This window comes from Dendrobium catenatum, unplaced genomic scaffold (assembly GCF_001605985.2).
Source record: "Dendrobium catenatum unplaced genomic scaffold, ASM160598v2 fragScaff_scaffold_231, whole genome shotgun sequence".
NCBI classification, from domain to species: domain Eukaryota; kingdom Viridiplantae; phylum Streptophyta; class Magnoliopsida; order Asparagales; family Orchidaceae; genus Dendrobium; species Dendrobium catenatum.
In genome coordinates this window covers 9,512,148-9,532,254 of record NW_021318693.1, presented here as the reverse complement: position 1 = coordinate 9,532,254, position 20,107 = coordinate 9,512,148, and the positions used below count along the sequence as shown (strand labels likewise).

General features: G+C 36.3%; 1 protein-coding gene across 1 annotated transcript in view; it reads right to left on the bottom strand.

Moving 5' to 3' along the window:
* The window catches only part of LOC110091836 (serine/threonine-protein kinase BLUS1), a 103,736-nt gene that overhangs the window by 2,536 nt on the left and 81,093 nt on the right, over positions 1–20,107 (bottom strand). The window contains exon 21 of the mRNA XM_020816085.2: positions 18,896–18,947. Coding sequence (XP_020671744.1) covers positions 18,896–18,947 — 52 coding nt within the window. The remainder of the gene's footprint in view (positions 1–18,895; positions 18,948–20,107) is intronic.

The following is a 20,107-nucleotide window of genomic DNA, read 5'->3' as shown; positions in this document are numbered from 1 at the left end:
CCACTGTAGCCAAAATTAACACAATCTGGATCTCGCTATTCTTAGCCAAAATTAACACAATCTGGATCTTGCTATTCCTAGAATTTAAGTATCTTAATCAAGTAAAAGATTCTTCTCATCACAAAGGAATTATACCTTAAATCTGAAACTGGTATTCCAGTTTGCTAACTTGGCATTTAAATGAAAGAGGAATCGAAGCTTTGTACTGAAACAATCCAGGTACCAATAGATAACGTGAGATACAAGAGATTTATCAAATGACTAATGCACTTCGCTCACACAAGACCAGATCTTTCCTATGATCAGAGTATTGTCAGTTAGCTCATGCATAATCTCAATGAACAACATACGAATTCAGTCAAATACATTTTGAGGTATCTAAAATCTATCCAAGAAAATATAATTATATTCTCTAAAACTACAAACAAGCAAGATATAGAAATATATACATATATTAATTGGGCTGGAGCAATTCACAACAGATAGTCAACTTTAGAATACTTTATCTTTATAGGTAGGAACATAGTCACATGGAGAAGCAAGAAACTGAATATTACTGCAAGATTTAGTGCAGCAGCTGAATATAGGAACGACCTTATGAATTGCAAGGAAATGTGGTTAAAATTTGTCATATAGGCCTAAGAAATTCCCGAAAGCATCCAATATAATTATGATGCGACAATTAAGTAGCATGTGACATAACTCATAAGCCAATTCAATATGATCGTAAAAAGTGCATTAAAGCAGATAGATTCTTCATTAAAGAGAAATTAGAATGGAAGATTATGGAATTACCAAAGATTCGATCAAAGGATCAATTAGCAGAAAATTTTACAAAAGGAGTATCAATCAGGTGCTTATGTGACATCCATGCTCCAACATGAAGAGTATTGTGATTATTAACTGCATGATAATTGTCCATCTAAATAATCTGTGCGCTAATTATATTAACCTTATGACAATGGTCCACCTCAACAATTAGCATTCATACAAATATTTCTTTTTTTAAATATCATTAATTATATTAATTTGTTCCATAATTTTTATACTCGTAATTGATTGTGTAATACTTATAAATATGTACATTCTCTAGATTGAAATAAGATTCAAAATTTCTTCTCTTATTTTTACAATTCTAAAATAGAAACTAAGGATACCAACCACTACTTAAGTGTGGGCTCCAAAAATTCGGCCCCGGCCTCCGCCCGATGGTTGCTTTTTCTTTTTCAGAGGGAGTTTTAACAGAATTAAGTTCTGGGGTAAATTTTGGAAAGCAAATGAGTTTGTAGATTAGACACTACCCAGAGATTTCGCCCTCATTTTGCGAGGACTTTATGATCTGAGTTCTGGTTTCCTGTAGGCACAAGCCCCTATAGTTAATTACCCCTCCCGATAATGAGAGAGAACTTTAGATTAAGACTAATTGTCAATCAGATACATATAGAGTACATGTTATCTGGCATATAGTAGCGCATTGGGCTTTGATTTGGAAATTTGAAAAATTGGAAGATTTGATATTTAAAATTGAAAATTTCACCATCTTACACTTAAAGTGGAGGGTTGGGGCAATGTTTAAAATTGCGTATTCGGGTATTGAGGCGTTTTTCATTCGTGAGGCGAGGCGTAAGCCTCAAGGCATTTTGAGGTGTAAGCCTCAAAATCAAAAGATTGCGTAAACATAAAATGATAAATTTTTTATATACTAATGAGTGAATAAAATAAAACATAAAAAAGCATAAAATATGAATTGAAATCAAAATATCCCAATAATAAGACAACATGAAATATAGTTCAACTCAAAATTCTATCTTTCCCACATCCCAGTATTCTTTTCATTAACATATACTTCCAATTTCCAAAAACAAATAGCAATGACATGTCACATAAAAACTCATAAGTCATCAACACTATCCTCACTAAGGGGTTCTTCATTTGAATCATCATAAACTACTCTCTCCCCTTCCTCTTCTCCTATAGAGTCCAATGTCGGCATTTACTTCAAGATTTATGTAAGTTTTAATATATATAGCGTGAGGCGTAAGCCTCATGCCAGTGAGGCGAAACGGGCCTCAAGGCGGGCCTCAACCAAGTTGAGGCGCAAGCCTCATAAAAAAAACTCGAGGTATAAGCATTGAGGCGTTTTTTACAGGAATTGCGCAAAGGCGGTCCTCAAGGCGAGCCTCATATTGCGCAATTTTAAACCATGGGTTGGGGAATAGATGATGGACCCAATCAAGATCCCATGGTTCCGTCATCCCAGGCCATCGTGATCACTGGTCTACTTAGTCAGAGGAGGTAGTTGACCCAACCTGACAGAAGGATCCTTGTCGGCAGCTATGGGTTGCTTCGTCCAAGAAGACCTTGTAAACCTGGGATGAATATTTGTCTAAGGGGACAAATTTGAATCCACCTTAGCTAAAAGAGGGCTTTGTTCCCTATCGATCATATCCTATTGATTCATATCTCAATGATTTAATGTCACTACGGAACATATTGGGTCTGGTCATAACCGATATTTCATGGTGCCATTTGGCGGCAAAATCACTCGGTTCAGAGGGCCTCGGGTCATAACCGTTTATCCTGCGGTGTCATTTCGCGGCATAACCGCCAGTTAGAGGACATGTACCACGTCCTTAATGACAAGAGATTGTTTGAGAATGAATCATAGTGAAATTTTTTACTAGGCATTTGGCTCTTTGTGAGCTGAAGTAGTTTTCGAATTTGTCCACCTTGGCAAATTGTTGCAGAGGGTTGATGGATTTTGCTTTAAGTGTTTTGATGGTTGATTTCAAATTTAAATATCTTAGAGTTTGATGATTTTGGATTTTTGTTGAATTTGAAATTATTTATGAACCCCTCCGGTTGAGATTTTCATTCAGCACGGCCATCATCAAGGTATGAGAGGTTATTTTTCTTTGTTGATTGAATCATGTCGACCCTATACTTACTGATAGTGGATCGGGCTTCGAAGGCTTTATGCCTTTGTTAGTGAATTGTCATTGTTATAGGCCTTGAAGGCCTAATATGAATATATTAAAACAAGTATATTAGTCATCGTAACCGTATATTTGTTTGATGGTTCGAACCCTATCGAATCCTACTAATCTGCATAGAATGATCAGGTTCGAACTTGAATTCACTTATTGACCCGCGCAACATCCCTCGACGTCGTCACGTCTATACTTATAACATGCTCGCTGGGACCCATGCGGGTGTTTAGAGGCATTAGATAATTAAACCATGTCGACTCCTTTTTACCTACTTAGGATGATCGGGTTCAAATTTAATAACCCACGCAACATCCCTAGACGTCACGTGTGTTCCTACAACACGCTTGCTGGGGCTCATGCGGGTTTTGATTACACTTACCCCTTTGTATACCTATGTGTATATAAATTACGGTGTATGTGCAGGGGTATTTTGAAATATTTGAAAACGCTTAATGTCCGCTAATACGAGTGTTGCAGATCCGGTGGCATGTTGTAGCAGCTTCTGGATTGAGTTATGTGCTGCATTGTACATGTAGACTGTCGCGTACTACTTGTTGCTTTATGCAGGTAGATTGTAGTGCACTAACTAATCTCCTGCTTCTGGTTGTAATGCTTACCTCTATTGCAATTCTTCTACTGCTTTGCTCTGGGTCTTTAATAATCGCAGGGGAATGACATATTGTATATTCATAAAGTATCCCTCGCCTTTGTAGTATATCTATTACTACTGCTTGCAGGTGAATTTTGTTGTTATTGTTCTCTTGCATTGCACTTCTAGGCATTAGGTCCCTTACAAGTACTTGTAGATATTTGCATTTATCACCGTATGTTGTATACATGATGAGTTTCCTTATGCCTTTGCCGCAATTTTCAATATTTGTTATACACCTGCTATTGTTGTTTGTAGGCATATAGATGCATTCATCCATAGCTCGATGTGCTTGCGAGGGTGATGTAGCCTCCATTACCTTCTACTACATAGCTTGTAGGTGCATGTACTAAGAGCCACTTGTTCCTTCTTATAAGCGAGCTATTGTGCATTAGCAACTGCTCGTTGATACGTATACTCATTGTAATTCTTTTATGCTTACTCACAAATAGCTTGCTGAGTGTATAATAGGTACCCTGCAGCGACCCGTTGTATGCATTATAAGTAGCCTGATGTGTTCACTATGATCCATGAGGAGAAGTTGTTAGATCTCTATGCCTTATTCATGAGTGTACCCCTCATAAGTGATTCATTGTGTATACAACATATCTTTTGTTGTTATCAAACAGGTGTTGGCATTGGCTGCATAATGCATTATATGTCTATAGGAAGACACATTGCATATGTCTGACAGTATTCCTCAACGAGTCCTTTACTTGTGAATGGGTTATAATCATGCTTGCAGTAGTCTGATATATTAATTCATGTATATCTAATTGGACACTCAAGATTTGTTCATTGAACCTTTCCATTTTGATTGCTCATTCATTGAACTAAGGTCTTATTCCATATGCTCAAGTCTTTTAGCATTCATTTAAATTCTTTTGAGTCACCTTCTAACATTTGCATGATTGCAAATAATTGGATTTAAGGCCCAATTCCTTGTGACTGCTAATTTTGTTGCATATTCAAGTTGTTCAAATAAGCTCAAAGCCCTTTGCACTTGGTTCAAATCCGGATTCGGGTTCTCTTGCATATAATTCAAGATCTTGTGATTGTTCAAGTTCAGTCCTTGATCAGACTTGAATCAAGTCTTTTGTTCATTCAAGTTTGATTTGAGTTCATGTTCCTTAAGTTTAGTTTAAATTCATGTTCAGGTCCACTATGCTTGATTCAAATTAAGTCCAAGCTTACAAGTTTCAAGCTTATAAGTCCAAGCTTGCAAGTTCTCTTGCTTATGTTCAAATCAAGTTCTATGTGGTCTAAACAAATCCAAGTCTTGTGTAGTCCAACATTGATCGAAGTCCTTGTTCTTCTCATTTGAAGTTCACATCAAATGTAAATTCAAGTCCCCTGATGTTTTGCAAAGTTCAAGTCTGAATTAAAACTGAGTTCATGTCCACTGTGCTTGATTCAAATCAAGTCCAAGTTTTGTTCATTTGATTCAAGTTCAGAGTATAGTTCCAAATGGTCAACTTGTATGTTAAGTTCGAATTCAAAAAGTCTCGTTCAGTTCAAGGTCTTTTTTTTAATTAAGTTTGAATTCATTTAGATTTGAGTTTATTGTATCAAAGTTCACAAGTCCGAGCCCACTGTTGTCCTTGAGTTCAATCAGGTCCAAGTATGATCTCGTGTTCACCCAAAATTTCGACAACCTCCCGGCGTCCCTCCCATTTAGAGGAAAACTACGAGAAACTGGGCCTTCCCACCACGCTAAGAAAAGTGTGTATGGTAGGTGTCCTCGGACGAGGACACCGTGGCCGTCTTTTTTTTTTCATCCCCCATCAAGCTAAGAAAAGCGTGTATGGGTCTTTGGTACCTGTTGCAAAAGAAAAGCAATTGTTTCCCCACAAGCGGGTACTTATGAATATCCCCGCCTCGCCGTAGGCGTCGCACCGAGCTCTCATCCCACCATGCTAAGAAAAGCATGTATTATAGGCTGTTTTTCGATGCGCCGCGAACGTCGAAGAAGGAATTTTAAGTGATTACCTGCTTCGTCGCAAGCATCGCGACACACTTCCTCCCACCACGCTAAGAAAAGCATATATATGTGGTCATTTTGTCGTGATGCGTGCATCGAAAGCGGGTTCTCGAAGTTTTAGGGTTAAGGGATTATAGCTGCGCGGGGTTGGCACATGGATCGAGGGAAGGAGAGAGGCATTACCTTACTCTTTTTTGTAATTAATTATAATTAAAAAGAAATTAATTATAGTTAATAATGATTAATAAAAATTAATAATAATTAACTATAATTGGATTTAATTAATTTTAATTAAAAAAATTAATCATAATTAAACTTAATTAATTAATGATAATTAATTAATTCTAATTAAAAATAAATAGAGTTTAAGCATGATTAAAAGAGAATTAAACTCTCTGTTAACAGAGAGTTTAATTCTCTGTTTTAAGGGATTTGGCCGAAGAAGAATGTGAACAGGAGATAGCTACCTTCATAGAGAGAGAGCTCCTGTTATAACTCCCGATCAAAATGTGGTAACTTCCGATTCGGACAAGAAGGAACGTCGGAGGAGGCAGCTAGAGGAAATGGAGTTCGGGTAGGGCTTGAATTCAGAAGAGGCAAAGGCTGTAGGGGTTGAGGCTTCGGCAAGGTGTGGAGGTAGGTCGGTTCCCTCCTCTCTCTCTCTCTCTCTCTCTCTCTCTCTCTCTCTCTCTCTCTCTCTCTCTCTCTCGGCTTGGGTGAGAACCAGCAAAGCTAGGGCAGAGGCTAAGGGACGAGTTCTGTTCGGCCTAGGGTTTGCTCGCAAATGAAGACAAGCGACGGACAGAGAGGGGTCGGAGCAGGTGGAGTTTGGTTTAGGAGTTTGGAGTCGGAGAGCTTGCAATGGGGAGGAAGTTTGTGTGAGCGCGAGTGGAGAAGTCAGAGCAGCCGAAAGGCTTCGTTTGATGGCCTTTTAACGACGACTTGGGTGCTCGATCAAGGCGAGATCGCAGATTTTGAGCAGGATTTCTGGGATATAGACTCGAACGGCGCTGTTTGCATGTTAGCGGGATTTCTGTGATTTTTTTTTATTCAGAGGTTAACATAAAGTTATAGTTACCTGATTACCATCTAAAAGAGTAATACATGTAAGGGTATAATTAACAAACACCACACAACAAAGGCCAGAATTGTGCGCATCCTAATAAAATTTGTGAACTATAATAAACTTTGTGAAACAAAAACTTAATATTTCCAAAGACAAAAAACAAAGCAAAGGCAACTCTAATTCGAGGTAACGAAAATATTCATCTCAAACAATGATATGTGCACAAGTTATTTATTTACTTATATTTGTTAGTTTATTTTATTTTGTTGCAACTACGATGGCTGAGAGAGAGTTATAGTTTATTTCTTAAGTTCGTACAATTTGGCAGGTTCAGTCGTGGTTCAACAAGTGGGACTGGTGATCTACTGTTTGATATATTGATGTTTTTTTAAAATACCACTTGAAAGTTCGTTAGGGATGTTAGGCCCTTAAGAACTAGTCCAAGGCTAACCAAGAGGAGGGGGGGTGAATTGGTATTTTAAAAAATCTTTTAACCAAAGCACAAACCAAAATCACCACAGAAAACAAGTGAGGAAAAATTAAATGCGAAAGTAAAAAGAACACAAGGGTTTATAGTGGTTCGGTCAACTTGACCTACGTCCACTCCCCGGAGGCGCCCTCCGAGTATTGCACTACCAAATTAACTCTCCTTTTGCTCTCACAGCAAGGAGGAGAAGCCTTTACAAAACCTCCTTTTTGCCACCCCCGGCAAGGCAGAGAACCCAACTCCTTTTGCTTCCTCCTAAAGCAGGCCGAGAACCTTGATCGATCGTTGAAGCTTACCTCTCCCAACCCTTCAAAGGACAAGAGACTCTAGTGGAAGAAGAAGTGGAACAATGCTTGGAGCAACCCTTGTGAATCCCCCTCACAAGCTCCCCCTCACAAGATCCTCTCTCTCTCTCTCCCTCTCTCTTTCCTCTAGGCTTTCTCAGGTCAAGACAGCAGCAAAAGATTGTTCAAAATGTTGAACAATAGCTTAAATAGAAGAGCTTCAAAATAGCGACATTATCGTCCAGGACGATAGGTATATCGTCCTGTACGATCAGTGCAATTTAAGCCTGATCAGCCGGGATGATCTGGGATGAACAGAATTAAAATGTTCATATCATCCAGGCCGATAAAATATCGTCATGTACGATTAGTTCAAATCACAGATTATCGGCAAGACAATCGCTCTGAAAAGAGTTCGGGACGATTCCAAAATAGCTTGATCGTCCGGGCCGATCTCACGATCGTCCCAGACAATTAGTTCAAATCAGAGAAAAATCGTCCAGAACATCGCCCGGAATTTGAGCTGACCGATGTTGATCGTCCAGGAGCAACTAAGGTTTTTTGAACTAATCTTCCCGGCTGATCTTGCGATCATCCAGGACGATCTGATCGTATCAATCATCCTTAATTGATTTCCTTAATTGCCTGATTAATTTAGGCATAATTGTGTAATATCGTCCAGGCCGATACAATATCGTCCTGGCCGATTTCCAAAAATAAAAAATGCCTAAATAGATCATGGCAGTTGATTCTTTCTGTTTTGAGTCTATCGGCCTGGCCGATACAAGTATCGTCCAGGCCGATGGGCTAATGACGGCTGCCTTAATAAGTTGTCCTGATTAGGGTTTCTATTTTGAACCCGGGCGTCCAGGACGATAATAATATTGTCCGGGATGAAGTGAGTAAAAACAGAAATTCTAAGTCAGACAAAAAAATCACTCAATTGTGTGTGTGTAGGGTTACTTAGCATCAGAAAACTTCAAAGATTACAATTGACTCAAGAAAGTGAAAAAGAAAATTACATACTGACTCAGACCTAGTCCACCCAATCTTGAGCTGGTTCCGATTGCCGTCCGATCTTGTGGTCCTGAAATGTTAGTAGGCAAGGCAGTCGTAAAGAAACAAGAGTGTTTGCTAACATCAAAATCATAATACATAAAAATAGATTTGCAACAAGTGGGCCTGGTGATCTACTGTTTGATAGATTGATGTTTTTTCTTTGGCTGGAACTTTGTTGGGCAGTGGCATTGGCTTTATATGTTAGTCATTTCTAACTACAGTTTACCTGGGTATTATTTGGACTAGGCTTGGGCGGTGGACTTAGTTGTATCCATTAGGAATTATCGCATCATAATAGAAGATAATAGGCAACGTTTAAAATTGCGCAATAAAAGGCGCGCCTTGAGGCGCGCCTCAGCGCATTTTCGACCAATTAAGCCTCAAAGCCTACGCAATAAGAATACACAATTTTAAACCTTGATAATAGGTAAAAAAAGAAAATAAAAAGAAAAGAAGAAGAAAAGAAAACATTTGTAAAAAAGGTAGAAGAAAAATGATAAAAAAATTATGTCTTCCACTCTCATGACAATCTCATTGCCTCATTATTATGTCCTACCTCAGGCAAATATATAATTTGAAATTTTCAAAAATTAAGTATTTGTGAGCGTTGTTCTAATGCGGAGGTAAATTTTGTGAAAATAATGTGTTATTCCTACATAGGGAAGATGATGGGTTACTACCAAAATTCACATTAGTATACACCAACAACATCAAGCCTTTATCCCCTTACATGGTGTTGGCTACATGAATCCTTTTTTTTTTTTCTTTATTGTGTCATGTTAAGAGTCAAATTCTCATTTAAATCTAATAAAGAAATATCATTTCTAATATTTTCTAGTCAAATCTTCTTAGGCCTACCTCTCTACCTTTCTTAACATAATCCAAATCTAATAAATCTACTTTCCTACCCAGTGCTAAGAAAATTCGTGCCCCGGCCTCTCTACGGCCTCATTCAATCTTTTCGGGACATCGTGGAGAGTTAACATTTAAGTTCCGAGGCAAATTTTCATAAGGCAGTTTAGGTTTTAGATAAGACATTACCTAGAGATTTCGCCCTCATTTTACGAGGATTTTATGATCCGAGTTCATATTTCCTATAGGCGCAAACCTCTATCGTTAATTACCCCTCCCGATAATGAGAGAAAACTTTCAATTAAGGCTAGTTGTCAAACATATGCATACAGACACATAACATCTGGTGTATAGTAGCAGCGGGTTTTAGGTATTTAAGAATTTGAAATTCAAAATAAAAAAATTATTAACTTGCACTTAAAGAGGATGGTGGGAGAATGAGGATGAACCCGATCAAAATTCTATGGTTTTGTCATCTTGGGTCATGATCCCTAGTTTACTTAGGCAGAGGAGGTAGTCGACCCAATCTAACGGAAGGATCCTTGTCGGGCAGAGGAGGTAGTCGACCCAATCTAACAGAAGGATCCTTGTCGGCAGCCATGGGTTGCTTCGTCTAATAGTACCTTATAAACCCGGAATAAATAATTATCTAAGGGGAAAGATTTGAATCCACTTAGCTAATAGAGGGCCTTGTGCCCTATTGATTCATATCTCAAGAATTTGAACCCACTGGGGAGCACATGAGCTCTGACCATGAGCGCAATTTATCGGTGCCATTTGGCAACGAAACCACCTAGTTCAGAGAGCCCCAGTCATAATTGTTTACCTGTGGTGCCATTTGGCGGCAATACCACCGGTTAGAGGACACATGGCATGTCCTTACTAGCAAGAGAAAGATTGAGAATGAATCCAACTGATATTCTCAACCAGACATTTGCTTTTTATGACCTGAAGTTATTTTCAAATTTATCCACCTAGATAAACTGTTGTAAATGGTGGATGAATTTTTCTTTTAAGTGTTTGATGATTTATTTCAATTTTAAATATTTTAGGTTTTGCTATTTTTTACGATTTTGAATTTATGGGAATTCAGGATGCATATTAAATGTTTGTAGTCCCCTCCGATTGAGATTTTCTGTCAACACGACCATCATTGGGATATTTATGGGCAATTTATTTTTCCAATCAAACCTATTTACGGCCATCATTGGGGTACTTGCCGACATATAATCGGGTTAGTTATCATTTTTATGTCTTTTTTAGTGAAGTTTCTTTGTCATAGGATGTATAAAATAAATATCTCAGTCAATGCTGCGACCGTATATTTATTTGATAGTTCGAGCCATGCTGACTCCCATTCACCCACATAGAAGGATCGGGCTCGAACATAGTATCATTTCTTGACTCGCACAGCACCCTTAGACATCACAAGTATGTATATGACATGCTCGTCGGGGCTCATGCGGGTGTATATTTTAACATTCATTTTGCGTAATTTATTAGTGTGGCAGTTGCATGTATGCATATATGTTGGCATATATATTTACATCTTACATGACGTATTTGCATGATGCATGATGCATGTAGCATATTGCAACGTATATTTTCCATGCAGTAATGTACATACATCCAGTCAATCTATATGTTATGTGAGGATAATTGCAATATGTCTACTCATTCCTAACTAAATGTAGTTATAAAATGCTTGTGTTGTACATTTGCATAGTACATTTTGTACCTTATAGCGTATGCATGCATGATGTGTTTGATGTATTTTTACATGACATTTTGCATAATGCAATGTGCTATGCTCTACATATCTTTCAAAATATTTATAAAATGTGTATGGATGTTTCTAATGCATTAATGCATGTGTTAATGCATGAGGGAGGGTGCTTTTACAATGGTTAGCCATGCAAATGACTATCGTTGAGAAATGTACTAAGTTTCATTTTGGAAATTTGTAGATGCCTTTTGTCTGCTTGTGTGAGTGTTGTGGATCGGATAACGTTGTTTAACTACAAGTTGAGCTTCATTTGCTGCACATCGACAGTGTAGTTTTGCTCATTTATCTCCTGCATGTTGTTATCTCTGCCAATATCCATCCTGTAGGAGGGTATTTCTAGTGCATCAGGAGCCTTCCAATTATCATTTGCAAGTAAACAGATAAGTTTGTCTTGGCAATTCAGTGCTGCAAATCTACTGTCTCAGTTTACCAGTGGCCCCGCAGTTTCTACTATGAATTCCCTTCTTCTGCAAACGGTTGAATTGTAGCATTACGTTATAGGTCATTTCCTACTTCATGCAAGTAAACTGTCATGCACTAACGAATCTCCTGTAATGGCATATGGGTACTTGCATTTGTCACAAGCTCATTGCCTTTTGCATTTAGGCAGTGCATCATGCTCACTACGATTTTCTTACTTAAGCTTGTAAGGGATCCACCATGCTGGAAGTACATCCACTATTGTAATTTGCATGCATTTGTGTTTATCATGGTTCTTCTGCATTTGCTTGTATATGTCACATTGAGTGTATACCTGTGTTCGCAGAAGGCCCGTCATATTTGCAATGTATTCACAATTGTTTCTCATAAGCAGGGTTGTTGCATGCATTGCAAAACTTCTTCCCTCAACTCTCGACCTTATAGGTTAGCTGTTGTGCGCACACCAAACTTCCTACAATTGCATATAGATGTTTGTATTTGTTGAAGGTTCTTGATTCTTGTTTGTAGGTGTCATATGGTATGAGTGCCAAATGTATCACATTCACCATTGAATTTCCCATGCATGCTACCTGGCAGGTCACTACACCTGCTATTGTTGCTCATGAACTAGTGCACTTGTCTGTCAGCTGGCAGCTATTAACTGCAAGCAGGTTTGTGTACTCATATGCGTGTCACATTAACCGCAAAACAACGTTGCATTCATTGTTGACCTTCCCTACGCAGATTGATAGGTTAACTGCTATATCCACTATCGTCACTCATGAGTGGATCAATGCACTTGCTTAACAGTTAGGTGTTGCTTATTGCAAATTAGTTGATATTGACATAAAGGATGACAATGAATGCAACGTTGAATGCAAGTGACTGTCACTGTATGTCTCTTAAGTGTATATGTAGAGTGACTGTCAGTGTTATCGTTTGCAAGTGAATGTGTATATTTAGGGGTGTAAGTGAGGGAGCCGAGCCAGCTTGAACTAGACTCGATAACGAGCTCGAGCTCGTATGTTAAACGAGCTCGAGTTCGAGCTTGATCAGGCTTGACATGCGAGCTCGCAAGGCGACTTGAATGAATGCTAGAAATTTTTTAAAACAAAAATTATTTTCTTACATTTTAAAGGTTAAAAAAATTAATGATTATAACAAATAAATGTTGTAGCAGAAAAGTAACTATTACTAAAAGAATGTCTTCAAAAAAATTGTATAGAAGGCCACCCAAAGCAAAAAAATATAGACATTAAGGAGCTTTCATGACTTTTCTATGCACAAGAAAAAATGTATTATTAATGAGCTTCAAAACATTATATAGAAGTATAAAACTTCACCCAAGGTCTTTTCTCTGCCAAAAAAAAAAAACAACCGTAGGTCTTCCACGGTTGTGATCGTGTCCATACTCCACAAGAAAAAACGCAATGTCTCTTCTTCTCCGGCTTTAAGCGTCGGGCAGCAGACTGGCTCACTTACGACAGAACATGAACTGGCTCACAAGCTTCTCTTTATTTTACGAGTTGAGCTCAAGCAAGTACTTTGAGCTCGACTCGAGCTCGATATTTGGCAGGTGAGTCAAGCTCGAGTTAGGCATCACTCGAGCTCGGCTCGACTCGTTTACACTCCTGTGTGTATTCGTCAGCAAGCTAATACTAACTGCGGGGTGGGCTACATTCACTACTAATCTTTTTATGCATATTGATTGATGACTTATTGTGCTTGCTTTCATGTCTTGTGTTATGTCACACATGTTTTATCAGCAAATTGGCACCTTCTTTACATGTTAATCATCATCACTTATAGGAAACCGTCGTATTTGTCTGCAAGTCGGATGACATTCGATATTTGGCAAATTGCCACCTTCTTTGCATGAATTGGCAAATCTTTGGTTCTCACTTAGTATTGTTATTTGTAGCTCGCTTAATGCACTAGCTTGCAAGTTAACTGAGGTTAATTGTAGATGAATTGGCATTCCATACGCGCTGTTCCTTTAGCAAGCTAGTGTATTCATCAACAGCTTCATACTACTACCTTTAGTAGTCTGACATGTATCCTATACAACATGCCTTTTTTTTTTATACAGCGCGCCTTCATAAATAGGTGTATCGGTGCAATATAGGGTGAGACCTTTTATTCACTAGAGGGGATGAAAAACGGAAGTTGACGGGGTAGGCTTAGTTCATGTGACCACCTATAGGGAGATCTGGTGGTTGGTTAAGGGGCATTGGAATAGGGGGGAAGAAGGATCGGGTGAAGGTTGCTTTGCGGGTTCTGGGACTTGCATGAGGCCGAGTCGAGTGTGAGTAACAAGCGATAGCTTCAACAAGGGGATTCGGTAGTAGGTGAAGTTTGACTGCAGTTTTAACTCATATCGGTTTGGCCAAGAGGGAAGAAGCAGAAGGCCGGTTGGAAGGGAAGAGGCATAGAGTTCAACAAGGCATGAAATCAGGATCGTGGAGTTCAGATTAGGGGCGAAACCGGTGATTGGGAAAAGGGCGGATTTTTAAAATTTCAAAATGAAACACTACATGCATTTTAATAATGCATACTCACACAAATAATCAAAATTCAAATATTTTTAAATCAGACATCATCACAACATAATTTTCAAATTCAAGTGCACTTCCTCGAGAATGGTGTAGTCATCTTGTGAAGTTCATCATCGACTCGAGAAGCATAGCAATTGTTTTGAAGCGCATGCAACTACTCCAAAGAGTGCAAAACTCTTTAAAAGAAGATGCTATAAATAAAGTAAATTGAAAAGCATACGAATATGCTATGCAACGACATAGTGTAGGTGCATTGAAAAGAGAATAAATATATTGAACAAAGTATGAATATGCGCATCAAAAAATGTATAGTTGTATTATGTAAACGCATTGAAAAGCATGCACGCTGTTTAAAAAGGAAGTCAAGATACCCTTATGTGCACCACAAACAAGCTAAACGATCTAACATAAGTCTGAGAATGTTTTACAAGGTTAAAAACAAGCTGAATAAAAATCCCCCATTTTTTGGAATTGAAACACTCACATTCACTCTGACTAATGTGATAAATTTTTAATCATAACGTATGAAAATATTGTGCCAGTTAAAAAGAAATTAAACTAAACTAATCTCTTCAAGCCTTAAAAGGCATGCAATAACTATACATAGCTTATAATTATTTTTAAAAATCAAAAACTCCTTCATAAGCTTCAAAATATTAACATGTCCTCCGACCAATTCATCAAACTCCAAAATGTCAAGTCAGAGAATATTGTGCGGACTAAAAAAGAAATGAGTTCATTCTCAAACTATCTCTTGCCAATAAGGATACGAAAAATGTCATATAACCGATGGTTTTGTCATCAAATGACACCACAGATAAAAGATTATTATCGAGTCCTCTAACAAAGTTGTTTTACTGTGAAATGGCACAATTAAATTACGAGGGTTAGAGCCCATATGTTTTCCAATGACTAAGAAGCCCTTGAGTAATAAATCATTGGATATGCTTAATAGAGAACAAAACTTTCTATAAGCTAAAGTTCACTTAAATTTCTTCTTAAACAAACATCCACCCTGGATCTACACCTTGGACCAATCAATTTGTAATTGTTGAGTATCCTTTGGTAAGTTTGGGTTGACTATCTCTTTTGACTTAAAAGACTAAGAACCATGACTACCTAGATCGATGGAACTATGAGATCACTACTGGATTCATCATCACTCCCCCCAACCATTAGGTTCAAATGCAAGGTGGTAAAATTTAAATCTCAATGCAAAACTCTTGCTGCTATTATACACTAAGCACTTAATGCTTATCTAACGATTATTCTAAATCAAAAGTTCTCTCTCATCACCTACAAGAGTAATTAACCAAAAATGCTTATGCTTATAGGAACTTAGAACCAGATCATAAATTCCTCACAAAATGAGAGTAAAATATATGGGTAGTGTTTTATCTTTAAATCTTTTGAAATTCCTTGAAACTTTCCCAGCGACAGGCTGAATTGCAAATTTTAGGAGTCGGTTAAGATGAATTGAAGCTTGTTTATAGTGAATATTGACATATTTTGTATAATTTTTTGTTTTGAGTCATTTCAAGGTTATATAAAAAACATTGATATTATGTAAATGAATTTATACTTCTACTTTTTTTTCTTGTGTGCTTGTTGTAGTATTCATCAAATGCTTACAACAATTTTCAAGAGCCAGAGTCCTTGTACTGTCATAAGGCCTAGTTCTACCTTCGAGTGATTTCTATCATTTTTTTTTTCTATTTTAATTTGTTTAATAGCTGATTTTTCCAGCATGATTAGATACATACCAGAATTTTCCTTTGAAGAGAAAATTCAATCCTGACTAAAATTTTTTTATTAGAATTCAGCAAAATTTCAATCCTGATTAAAATGATTAAACATCTTTCTGAAATTAAAGAAGTATATTTACTGCATTTATATTAAATGTTAATGATTTTTTTTTAAGGTTGAGATCTGGCAACCTACAAATTGTGAATTTTTATGTATTTTATTTTACAACTCATCATAGATTGCATTGACAATGACTTTCAATATATTCACCATTTGTCCTCAAACAGTCAGTACTTACATCCCTGACAATACTTCGCATAAGTATTACTCCAATATGCATCTTGTGTACATTTGTACAATACCTCGGGCATGTTTCCTCCATTTTACGATCAAAACATAACTTTGCTACAGAGGCGGTCATATCAAAGATCCTGATCAACTAAAGAAGCTAACTTCAACACTATTCGGCTTCTACTCTCTTGTACCTCCAAAACCACTCATTTTTAGCAGTAGTAAACGTCAACAATGAGTTGCGATCTCCAACATGCTCAAATAGAATTCCTCCAGCAGCTCAGCAAAGTATGGTGAACACCTTGTTGTGTTTACTCTTTGGTGTCGTATCATGAATAATTTATTTTTTAGAATGCTAGCAATTCCCACCAACTAAGTAGAATCCAAAATATAGATGATGCACAATTAACCTATTTTTGTCAGTGATATAGAGGAGGAATGAGGTAGTTATGGATGAATTTACATTCGAATATGCATTTCTTATTATACAGAAGTTACTAACAAATAGATTGAAGTTATTATACAAAAGCGACATGGTCATACCTATTGATTCAGATTGCTTAGTTAAAAGAGTACCAAATTTATTTAAAACAGTACTACTCACGTGCAGTTCAAATAGACATAAACACAAACAAAAAATTACCAAACCAGCTATCCAAAAAGCTCTCTCCTAATCCCTAGCCTTTGTCTGCTTTAGCCTTTTACACAGCAGGTTTTAAAAAAAAAAGCTCACCTGGACCAGGTTTCACTATCAAAGGTGCCAGATAGACTTATGCTTTCGAATTTTTACTTTTCCTAAATTTTTTATCTTTTTACTAAAAATGAAGTTAAGCATTGCTGATATCAATATGACATTAGAATATTATAAGGAAAAGCATAGAAGATATAAAATATTAATATGGATGTGTGGTAACATTTAGACTAAGGAATTGTTCGGTTGCAGTAACATGTGGGCTTTAATTATTAAGGTTTTTTCTTATGAAGTAAAACATATGTGATGTATATTTTTAGGGAATTTGGAAAATTCAAAATTCTCATTTTTTGTGAATTATAAATTGTCCAAAATTAGTTGAATTCCCAATACATTGTCATCCTACACCATCCTTGATACCGTGGCTCACAACCTTTACCCCGCTTCTACATAACATCTTTGGTCCTGTCAACAATCCCGCTCCTACTCGTGCATATTCCCATCACCAACCATATTTCAAATCTCTTGTGTAATCCTCATTTTCATCTCAAACCATGCTTTCACTTTTGCACATCACCCCCTTCCCCATCTCCGTAATCCTAAACTCTACACATTCTTTTGCACAACTTGATGGTTTTGCATCACAAATATCAATTCAAATGCTATAAAATTCGATAATGTGAAGAAGTCTCCTATCATCCCAAAATCCGGCATCTCCACCCACTCAATCATCTTCACTATAATCACTTTCCCTATCCCCCAACTCCTCCCTTTCCCCAAAATATGAGTACTTTTCTCATTTGCATAAGCATCTCCACTATCTCCATCGCATTCCACATCTCCTCTCTCCATGTACATCATCATTCTAATCACCACAAACTCATCCTCCAACTCCACCCCTTCCTTGATGCTCCATCCCCTAAAACAAATTTGAACGCTTTGTGAACACTATCATACACATACTCAAAACCCTAGTTATTTTCTCTAAATTTATTTTTAAATTAATTTTTATTAGTGCTGTACTAATAAAAGATATTATATTAATAAATTTAAATTGGTGATTAAATTAAAATAATTACAATACTTATTTTATAGCTAACAAAAAAACACTTGAGAAATCAAAATCCATTCTATTTATTTAACACAGCATTTTTAAAATACAAGAATCCTAAATACTAATTTACTGAGTTTACATAAACAACAAAATAAAGAGAGCTGGTCTATATGAGATTCAAATGAAAGAATAGGAAGCACCCTTATGTAAGGAATTTAGAATCAAAGTAAGAATAGAAAGAAAAATGATTGAAAAAATTTTATGTGGAAAATGGGAGGTGTGAGTAAAAATTGTAACGTGACTACAAAAAGTGATCCAACACCCAATAAGGTGTAAATTCAAAGAAAATAATAAGAGATGCTCGGAGAACTTACAATGAGAGAAGAGATGCACAATATCCCGGGAAAGCAAAGTTGAAATAAAATAAATTTGAATGGAAATAGCAAAGTTCCGCATAAAATGGTTTAGTTAAATGTGCGAGAACTATATGATTTTATGCCAGATCTACTTTAAGGCATTTTTTATTGTAAGGTAATTAAGGGAAAAAAATCAAAAATAAAAAAAGAATTTTCAAGAGATTGTCATTCTTAAAGACCCATAAAAATGAGAGCATTTAGGTAGACGCTAAGTGGAAATGAAGCATCCCAAAAGCACGATATAAAATATATGCTATCAAAATAAAAACATATAAATAAACAAGAATTGATAAGGGTTATATATATATCTGTTTAGTAACTAAGCCAACCGAACATAAATTATAGAATGAATTTGAACAACTCACAGAAACTGTAACATCAGTGCAACGTAAACACAATCAATACATCAATTTAATATAAAAGATTAAACAGAGGAACTAGTCTATCTGGGAAGTAAAATAAAAGCTGGTATACCTTACAGGATATCTAGAATCAGTAGACCAATAAACTAAATTTCTATCAGAGAAAAGGGAAAATTGAGAGATCAACATGTGCTAAAGAATCTTACTTGAATGTGCTTCATCCTTGCAGCAGTCAACTCATCAGTTAAGCTAACCATCCTGTGAGGGAAAAGAGGAATTGGTGGATCGAATACATAAATAATCATTACAATTAAACGTATCATAACATTTGGGGTTTGCTCCACAATCATTCTTTTTTCAATGCTATTTCTAGCTATCCATGGAATTAATTCTAGTTTAGTAATATTATATTGAACGTGGATATTTCATGTTATTTTACCACTTCGTCCGAATATTAAAATAATAATAATAATAATAATAATAATAATAATAATAATAATGACATAAAAATTATTTCTTAATCATCAACCTTTAACGTGAGGGCTTGTTATAAAATTATAAGAATATCGGGCAAGTTTTGAGGATTTTAACATAAACTATAAATAGATATTTGCACCATTTATTCTAACACGTTGCATTTTTTTTTTCTTCCCACAAGGACGACTAATTGCTTATATGACTTGTGGGATTGCAAATTGGAAATTCTAAATGGCAATTCTAGTAGCAGAAACTCTATGGTTTTTAAACTTAATTGGCAATACTAAAGGATCACCAAGAAGTTTCAAACTTGAATTGCCAAATAGTCATTCTTTTTTAATTAGATAACTCCTAACTTGCCAATTAGTCATCTTTTTTTTTAATTTCACAATTCCAAACTCACTTTAGATTGCTCTATGTTTTCAATTCATGCTTCAACAGAAGCTCTATCTACTTCCCCTTGTCATTACTAATCAAACATTTACATCACAATTGCAAGTAGATAATTCAATCAAGCAATTAGATTTAAGTAACACACTGATGACTCATCAACATCATCATAATTACTATTATCCGAACTATTTGAAGTAAGTACCATGTTGATGACTACTTAATACTTAGGAAAATAATGAAATTTTTACATCATTGGAATTGATGGCACTCATTAAACTTCAAATTAAGCTTATAGGTGTAAGTTCTTCATTTAATTCATTTTTTATTTTTAAATAAGTAAACTTTCGCATTGAAATGTCTTTGAAGCTCATTAATTTTATTTATCAAATTTCATTTTTTTTTTCACTTTTGCAAGTTTGATGAATGTCTCCATGTTTTCATTGTGATGCCTGATGCTTTGATTTGGTTTGCAAGTTAACTGAACGTATTAAAATCTCTTGGAAGAAAGTGAGAAAAATTTAAACGCCATACCATTGTTGAGAGAATAA